At 39.8% G+C, this 9,805-nt stretch overlaps 1 protein-coding gene across 1 annotated transcript in view; it reads right to left on the reverse strand.

Annotated features, from left to right (window-relative positions):
* The window catches only part of ATRX (ATRX chromatin remodeler), a 247,807-nt gene extending 238,244 nt beyond the window's left edge, over window positions 1-9,563 (reverse strand). The window contains exons 1-2 of the mRNA XM_006148780.2: window positions 9,547-9,563; window positions 8,644-8,756 (exon numbers count right to left, since the gene is read on the reverse strand). Coding sequence (XP_006148842.1) covers window positions 8,644-8,756; window positions 9,547-9,563 — 130 coding nt within the window. The remainder of the gene's footprint in view (window positions 1-8,643; window positions 8,757-9,546) is intronic.
* Window positions 9,564-9,805: the final 242 nt, after the last annotated feature.

Genomic DNA, 9,805 nt, shown 5'->3' on the forward strand with positions numbered 1-9,805 from the left:
AGAAAGCAACTCCCAGTGGGGTTTGGTCATGTCACAATCCCTTCTCTTCCATCTCTCCATCCTGTCAGGATGGTGGACATACACGCATGTGTGCCTAGCATGTTTTTCAAGCCATTTGGTCTGAGATTTGAACCCTGTGGTCAGTCATGTGGGATCCAACTACCTTAACTACCAGGCCACAGGGTTGGTTCTCTCATAATTATTTCTTTTTTAAAAAAAAATTATTATTATTGGGAACAGCATGTGGTGTGGTGGTTAAGATGCTGGACTCCCACATGTAGTTCAAGTTCCAGACCCAGCAGCTTGACATTCACAATGAGAACGTGTATGTGTGTGCCCAAAATTCCAGGAGGAGAATAGAGAAAGGATTGCGGTGTGGCCATTCTCCTGGAGATTGATTTCTTGCTTTCTGTCTCTCTGTCTCTGTGTCTCTGGTGAGTGTACATGCCCTGCAGCAAAAATCTTTTTAAAAGAAAGATTTAATTTTCTTTATTATTAATATTTTTTAAATTTGCTATGAGCATGTGTGCTCACCAGAGAGAGGCAGAGGGGGGAGGGGAGTGAGAAAACAAGCCACCAGGTCTGGGACTTGAACCACAGTCAGCCATGGAGGAGGAGTCCAGCACCTCAACCACCACACCACCTGCTGGCCCCTCATAATTATTTAAGTGAAGGATTTAATGAGTAAACTACTCTGTACAATTTTTAATATTCTGTTTTCAGCTTAAATAATTTCTACTGTACTACCAAATTGACTGACACATCTACTGCTACCTCTAATATCCTGTTTAAATATTATAATACAATGATTTGTTACTCAAAAATTGAATGTTTCAGTTCTAGAATTTCAGATTTGTTTTTGTATACTTTATACTCTTGTGCTAAAATTTCAATCTGTCAATTCATCCTAAACATACTTGCCTTTTTATACTTAAGCAATGCAACAACAGCTCTTTAATACTCAGATCTGCTAATTCGAACATGTGAGTTTGTTCTCTATGGATCAATCTCCTTTCTTTTTTCTTTATTCTTTTTCTTTTTTTTAATTTCCTACACAGCACACCCCACTTACCAGAGAGAGTCAATAAAAGAGAGAGAGGGAAAGTGAGACAGCACCTCGTGGGAGGGATGGTCACATCGCATCCCTTCTCCTCCATTTTCTTCCCAAGATTTTGGGCAGACATGCACTCTGCATGTTTTTCAAGTCACCAGGTTCAGGAATTAAACCATACAATTAGAAATGTGGGATCCTGCCACCTTAACCACCACACCACTAGCTGGCCCATTCTCCTTTCCCTTTGATCATGGCTCACATATCCTTTCTTCTTCTATGTATTATAGTACTTTATAATGTATACCTCACAATGTGAATGACAGAATGAAGACATTAAATTGTTATGATCCCCAAAAGTAGATATTTACATTACAGTAACAGTTAACTTACTTGAAATCAAGCTCCAAACGTCCTGTACCATACAGTCAGAAATAGTTAAAAATTTTGTTCTGTTCTTTCAGCCTTAACTTGGCTTCCCAGAATCTGACCTGCACTTAGGCAGCTGAGCCAGAACCATGTGTAGAGGTTTTATGGGGGTTTTCCCAAAAATAGGGCTCCAATTCTGTGGCTCTATTCTAAGCTGGAACCCTTGGCTCCCTTTATAAATACTATAGGCCCCATAAATATTTTCCTTTCTACATTACCCAATAAGATTTCAGATTTTTATCCAAGCCTTATATGCCACAGTTGAAGCTATCTGGAGCCTTCCCCAAGCCCAAAGGCCTAACAATGGAGAATTCAGTCACTGGCATTTTATTTGTCCATGGTTTGATTCCCCTGCAATGTGTCTGCTTTGTGTCAATGTCTGGTTCCTTCATTATGTTGCCCAAAGTTTGTAATTAGTATTTGTTGGTGATATCTGTTGAATTTGTGCAACTCTGCCACTATCCAAAGCAGAATTCTTCACCTAACTACTGAACACAGGATTTGGACCACATAATTTCATTCTAAGGACAAAAAACTATAAACAAATATTGAACTCTAGGTGGTTTCTTTTATTTTGCCAGAGGGCATGCTCACTTGTAGGAGATGGGAGGTGGGGAAGAGTGAGTGCTAAGGGGAGAAGAGTGAGAAAACAAAAGCCATGGGCATGGTCACTCTGCAATCCCTTTTCCCCCCATTACTCCCTCCTTTTGGGATTTGGAGCACACCTGGCATGTTTTTCAAGTCACTGTTCTGTGACTAAAACACATGATCAGTCATGTCAGATACAGCTGCCTTAACTACCAGGGCACAGGCTGGCCACTAGCTAGTTTCTTTACTGTGGTGATATGTTTAACAATTCTGAAGCTACATGAGTACAATGAAGACTAAGCAAACAATACATAAAGAGAAGATAATGGGAATTGGGTTTCCTTCTGTTAGGGAAAGTTAAAAATATGAAAAAGGGAGGGGTACAGCAGGTGGTATGGTGGTTAAGGCGCTGAACTCCCACATGTCATATCATGGTTCAAGTCCCAGAACTGGCAGCTTAGAAATCACAGCAGGGATTGTGGTATGGCCAAGCCTCCCGGAGAGTTATTTCTCACTTTCGCTCTTTTTTTCTTTTCAGTGAGAGCACATACTCAATGGAAAATTTTTAATATATATGAAAAGGGACCAGCCATCATGGAAATGTAACACTTTAAGATGCTGAAATCATATGGGAAGGCCCTGGATTCATGTCCCAAGATCTCCCTGTGCATGGCAGAAATAAGTGCACATGCCAGTGGTCTTGGAGGCTGAGGCTGAGATAGTAGCAAAAAGACCTTGTCTCCTTCAAAACCCATCTTCCTCTCTCATGGAAGAAATAAATAAACCATTCAAAAATTATTTATTTAATTTTATTTATTATCATTTTTTAAATTTCGCTATAGGGTACATGTACTTACTAGAGAAAGACAGAGAGAAAGAAAGGGAAACTGAGAAAGTCAGCCTCTAGGTACAGGACTCAAACGATGGTTGGCCATGTAGGAGTGTAGTACCTTTAACCACCACATCACCTACTTTCCCAAAATAAACTTTTAAAAAATAGGGGCTGGCAGGTGGCATGGTGGTTGGGACGCCAGACTCCCACATGGCCAACCATGGTTTGAGTCTGAGACATGGCACCTCTCTTTCTCATTTTCTCTCTCTCTCTCTCTCTCTCTCTCTCTCTCTGTCCCTCTCTGGTCAAACTAAGATAAATTAATAAATAAAGTTAAATAAAATATTTTTAATAACAATAAAGTAAGTAAAGGTCCAGCCAGTAGTGTGGTGGTTAAAGCAGCTGGATCCCACATGGCCGATGGTATGGTTCAAGTCTCAGACCTGACAGCTTGAAAAACACACCAGGTACATGTGCATGCATGGGTGCCCAAAATTCTGAAACAAGAAATGGAGAAAGGATTGTAGTGTAACCATTCCCCATGGGGGATGCATTCTGACTTCCTCTTTCCAGCAAGTGCACACGGCTATTGGCAAATTTTCATTTAAAAAGTAAAATATAAAAAGGGAAATAACAGAACGAAGTCTGTAGTACTGAATTAGAATTACAAGTATCAATATTAGGCCAGATGTTAGCACAGTGGTAATGCAACAGGATCTGCATGGAAAAGTCCAGGGTTAATGTCCTGGGACCTCTGTGCACACATCAGATTTATGCAACCATGCCCATGATCCAGGTTGACTTAGAATGTTACAAATGCCTAGCTCTCTTGTCTCTCTCCCTCTCATAGAAGAAATAATAAAAAGAAGGGGCCACAGGCCTACCTTGTAGCACACTGCTTTAGTGCTGTGTCTAATACGAGAGAATGCATGTGTGTGCCCAAAGTCCTGATGAGATGGAGAAATAGAAGAAAAGGGGTTATAATATAATGATGTCCCAATGGTGGGTACTTTTTCTCTCTCTGGAAAGCACATGGGCCCTCAGACTATTAAAAACAGAGAACTGTTTCAGTGGCACAGCAGTGACACACTGTTCAAAAGATGCCTGATCGCACATGGCTGACTGCATTTTGAGTCCCAGACCCAGTGCCATGCCCAAAATCCTGAAAGGAGAATGGAGGAAAAGGGATTGCAGCATAGGCAACCCCCCAGGGGATGATTTCTCACTTTCTGTCTCTTCTCTCTGACAAGCGCACACACTAAAATCCCTCCCCTAACAACAACAAAAATGATGCCTGATCCCTTGGGCCAGTTAGTGGTGTGGTGGGTAAGGCACTGGATCCTACATAGCCAGCTCTGCGGTTTGAGTCCGTGATCCAGAGGCTTCGAAAACATACCAGGCATGTGTGCATACGTGACTGAAATTCTAAGGGGAGAATGGAGAAGAAACTGTGGTGTGGCTAATCCCCTGGGGTGTTGGGAGTTCTCATTTTCCCTTTCTCTCTTTTCCTGTCTCTCTCTGGAAAACACATGTACCTTATGACTAAAATCTAAAAAAAGAAAAAAAGAAGCCTGATCCTATATGGTGATCACAATTAAAATCCCAGTCTGATCAGCCTGAAACACACCAGGCACATGCATGAGTGCCAAAGATCCAATGAGTTAAAGACTGGAAGAAGAGAATCAAAGTGTAGCCAGACCCTATGAAGAGTGCTCCTTCCCCTCCCCAACCTCATGCATGTCAATACGCTTAAACATGAAGAAAGAAAAAAATCTTTAAAAAAAAAGAAGTATCAATATCAACTTATGAAAATGCAACATTTTGCTGGGGTGTTTTTGGTGAAAAGGCCTGGAGGCAAAGACATCCTGGTGGCAATGAGCACATCATACACCCTGATATTGATTTCTAAATACCAGACCTTGCTAAAAGGAATCAGAATTCCTGGGAGAAATACCTGATTCCAAGGCTGGGGAAGAGATAATAAAAAGTAAGACTTAAAAAAATTAATTAATTAATTAATTAATAAAAGTAAGCCTTGAACATCCTGTGGGAGCAAAAAATAAGGAAGTGTTCAAAGAATAATAAAAATTTATTTTAAAATGTTGGCAAGAGTCATCTAGATGGAGTTTCAACTAGCCAAAACTGGTATAATTTGATCATCAAAATAAAATGATAGTAAGAGAATAGTCATGGAAAAATAAAGACTTTAAGTATACAGTAATATCAAGAAAGAAATAGAAGATAGAACATAAACCATCCCTTACAATATTATATCAACTAATAAACATAGCACAGAGATAAGAACATCACCATTTTAAACCCATACAGTAGTAAGTCTTTCAGTCAAGAATCATAAATGGATGCTGTGACAGAAAGAACTTCTAAGAATTGTCCATAAAATTTCAGGTCCCCAAATGCCAGAAAGAGTAAATGTGAAATTACTTCCATGACAACATTATGTAATATGACAGAGTTAATCTAAAAATTAGAAATTATCAGGATGTGAGAAGAGGGGAGACCTAATCGAATCCTATGAGTTCCTTAAAAGGAGAACAATTTCTCCTGATAGTAGCAGAAGACAGTAGAAGAAGAAGGATAAATAAGATTCAAAGCATAAAAAAGAAACAATGTGCTTGTTACTGGCTTTGAAGATATGTGGAGCCATGTGAGAAAAAAAATATGGACAGCTGAAAAGACCTGAGAGAGAACACCCAGGCTAAATGTCAGTGAAAAAGATACCTCAGACCTATTACCACAAGGAACTAAATTTTGCCAACATTCTAATGAGTTTGTCTACAAATTATTCCACAGAGCACACAGAAAGGAACATGGCCCTTTTGATACCTTGACTTTGGCTTTGAGATATCCTAGAGCAGAGCCCAGCAAAGCCTACCAGCTTCTGATCTACAAAATAGAAAATAGACTTGAATTGTTCTAGGCTACTAAGTTTGTGGTCACTGGACTCCTATGTGGCCGACGACAGTTCAAGTCCCAGACCCAGTGACTTGAAACTCACAGCTGGCGCTTGTGCGTGCCTAAAATCTCAAAAAAAAAAATGGAAGAGAAGGGATCGCAGTGCCCCCATCCTCCCTCATCCCCAGGGGTGATTTCTTGCTTTCTGTCTCTATCTCTCCAGTGAGACCACGTGCCCTATAGCAAAAATCTCTCAAAAAAAAAGATTTCAGGGCCAGCAGGTGCCGTGGTGGTTGAGGCACTAGACTCCCATAGGGCCAACTGCAGTTCGAGTCCCAGACCTGGCAGCTTGCTTCCCTCTCTCTCTCTGGTGAACACACATGCTCTACAGAAAATTTAAAATAATAATCATAAATAAAATTTATTTTAAAAAGATAGGATTTCAGGTCAGTCAGTGGTGTGGTGATTAATGTGGCTGGATCCCTTATGGCCAACAGCATGGTTCAAGTTTCAGATCAGGCAGCTGGACAGACACACTGGGAGGGTGTGTGTTCATTTCCAAAATAATAAAAGAAGAAATGTAGAAGGGATTGTGCCATGACCATCCCTCAGGGGGGTTGTTTTCTCACTTTCCCTCTGTCTCTAGCAAGTAGACATACCCTCTAGCAAGTTTAAAGAAGGGGGGAAAGGTGTCTGGTAGCTTGAAAAACACACCAGGCATGTGTGCATGCATGCCCAAAATCCTGAGAGGAGACATGAAAAAGAAGGAATTGCAGTGTGGCCATCCCCCCTGAGAGGTGATTTCTTTCTCACTCCTTCTCTGTCTCTCTAGCAAGCGCACATACCCTATAGCAAAATGAAAGAAAAGCGGGGAGGGGATGCAGACAGAGGCATGGTGATTAAAGTAGCTGGATTCCATATGGCTAATGGTAGTTCAAGTCCTAGACAAAGTGGCCTGAGAAACATGCTGAACACTGTGTACACGCACGTCCAATATCCTGAGGGGAGAGAGAGAGAAAAGGAGGGATTGACGCATAACCATAATTCATGGCGGTTCTCTCTCTATCTCTCGCTCTCTCTTGCTCTCTGGTGAGACCACATGCCCTCTTGCAAATTAAAAAAAAAAAGTACTCACCAATTATCTCTTAAAATTCAGCTTCTCACCAATCCTTTTTTTCTTATACTCTTTTAGAACTCTAATTACACAAGATTGAAATTTTCATCATGAGCTACTGCTCTCATACTTTTAGGTATGTATGTGCATGTGCGTGTGTGTGTGTGTTTAGTTCCCTCTATATAGCTAATCTTGAAAACCAAAAAAATGTTAACTGTCACATTATACAGAATTTCTCAATTTGTGCAGAGGGTGTGTATGCTGGCCAGAGGCAGACAAAAGGACAGACAGAGGGGTAGGGGAAAGTGAGGAAACACCCTCCCTAATGGGAGATGCTCACACTGCAATCGCTTCTCCTCCATCTCTTCATCCTTTTAGGACTTTGGGCACACACATGCATCCAGCATGTTTCTCAAGTTGCCAGTCCAAGACCCCAGCCATGCAGTCAGGCTTGTGGTATCCAGCAGCATTAACAACCATACAACTGGCTGCCACCAAGGTGTTTTTAAAGGATTTTTTCTTTTTTTTCCTTTTTTTTTGAGAGAGGGAGATTTTTGCTATAGGGCACATGAGCTTGCCACAGACAGAAAGCAAGAAATTACCTCCCACGGGGGGAGTGCCACACCATAAATCCTTCTCCATTTTCCTCTCAGGATTGTGGGCATGCATCCATACGTGCCTGGTGTGAGTTTCAAGCCACCACGTCTAGGACTGAAACCACGGTCCATCATGTAGGAGTCTAGCTCCTTAACCACTAAGTCATCTGATGATTCCCAAGATGTTTTTAAAAAGGTGAGATGGAATTAGAGAGCAGGTGTTAAGTGGTTTTATATAAAGTGTATACACATCAAATCTACTCAGATATGCTATCCAGCGACATAAAAATTTCATTCACAAGATATGAATAACAGCTAAGATAAAATACTTCTACATTATTCCCACATTTATTAATAGTCATGTGCCACATAACAATTTTTCAGTCAACAGGATACATATACAACAATGGCCCCATAAGATTATACTATATAGGAAACCAGCAGTTAGCGTAATGGCTATGTCGCTGGACTCCCACGTAGTCAACCACGGTTCGCGTCCCGGACCCGGGGGCTTAAAACTCATGCCGGGCGCATGTGCGTGTGTGCCCAAGATCCCAAGAGGAGAATGGAGGAGAAGGGATTGCGGCGTGACCAAAGTGATTTCTCACTTTCTGTCTCTATGTCTCTCTCTGTCTGTCTGGCGAGCGCACGCACCCTATAGCGAAAATATCTCAAAAAAAAAAAAAAAAGATCATACTATATAGCCTACAAGTATAGTAGACTATATGACCTATGTTTCTGTAAGTATACTGTATGATATTTACAGAGACAAAATCACCAATGTATCCCCATCAAGAGATACATAGTTGTACTATTTTTCAGTCAATATTCATTACCCTCTCATTACATTTCCATTATGCATAAAACCATAACAAATGCTTCCTTCTCTAAGTTCACATAATCACACAATCTTATAATTTTTACTTACCAAAATTATTATCTATCAAATACTAGAAAAGATGCATAATAAAGGTTTTTATAAAGCCTAATAATCTGTCATCTTCCACAAACTGAAAACCACAAGTCTAATAATCTGTCATCTTCCACGGTTACTCTGCTCCACCCCTGCCCCCAAATAGAGAAAAGAATAGAAGATAAAGCACATTCTTTTTCAATTTACCTATGCTTTGGTTCATCACAAGTCGTGGAGGTGAACTTGTTTCTTCAGATTCCTCTGATGAGTGTGCCAAGAAGTCATGAAGCTTCTGCACCAATGTATTCAACTTGCTTTCGCTATCAAAACAAAAATTTTAAGGATTTCCTTAATCAGTCTGCCATGTATTTAATTGAATGCAAAGGTCTAACAAACTAGAAAGTTATCTATACTGTGAATCTTATGAGAATATGCATACTCAAAGTAAAAATTTATGGAAATGAATTTTATTTCACTGAGTATAAAATATAAGTAACACAATCTATCTTGCTAAGGATCAAAATGTTATTTAAAGAAAATACTGATATTACTCATTAAACACTTCCAAGACACTGAGATGTTTCAATGTGTTTAACCAGAAGTTAAACCTTACACTGTGTTAAATTACTTAAAGTATCACAAAATATTACCTTTAGCCGAACTTTTAAGAAGCAACAAGCCTACCTACCAAAAAAGAGTTCAAAATGAAATCAAAAGAAAAAATTGGGGAGCTAGTAGGTAGCATGGTGGTTAAGGCACTGGACACTCCCACATGGCCAATCATGGTTCGAGTCCTGGACCTGGTGGCTTCCTTCCCACTTTCTTTCTCTTTCTCTAGTCAAGTTAAAATGACTGAATGAATAAATATAATTTTAAAATTCTTTAAAAAAAGAAAAAATTGGAGGGATAAAAAGCAAAAAGGAGAGGCCAGCAGGTGATGTGGTAGTAGTTAAGACACTGGACTGACTGCAGTTTGAGTCCCGAATTTGGTGGCGCTCGCTCTCGCTCTCTCTCTCTCTCTCTCTCTCTCAGGAGTGCCTATAGCAAATTATAAAATGATAACAACAATAATAAATAAAATAAATTTTTTGAAAGCAAGAAGGAAATTACATCTGTATTATATTCATCTTTATTTCATTATCAATAGCTGACACACCTATCTTGTCATATTATCATGAATCACTTTACTATTTCCTCTCATATGTATATATAGCCTATATCTGGGAAAGGAAACCAAAAGATAAATGTAGATCACCTTTTCAAGAAAAATTTAAACCTGCCAACCCCCCCCCTACAAAAAAAGGGAGGCTAAGATTTTGCTTTATATCATTTAAAAAATAATTCAGAGGCCAGAAAATGGCATAGCGAT

The sequence above is a fragment of the Tupaia chinensis genome, unplaced genomic scaffold, assembly GCF_000334495.1.
Source record: "Tupaia chinensis unplaced genomic scaffold, TupChi_1.0 Scaffold000243_1, whole genome shotgun sequence".
NCBI lineage: Eukaryota > Metazoa > Chordata > Mammalia > Scandentia > Tupaiidae > Tupaia > Tupaia belangeri.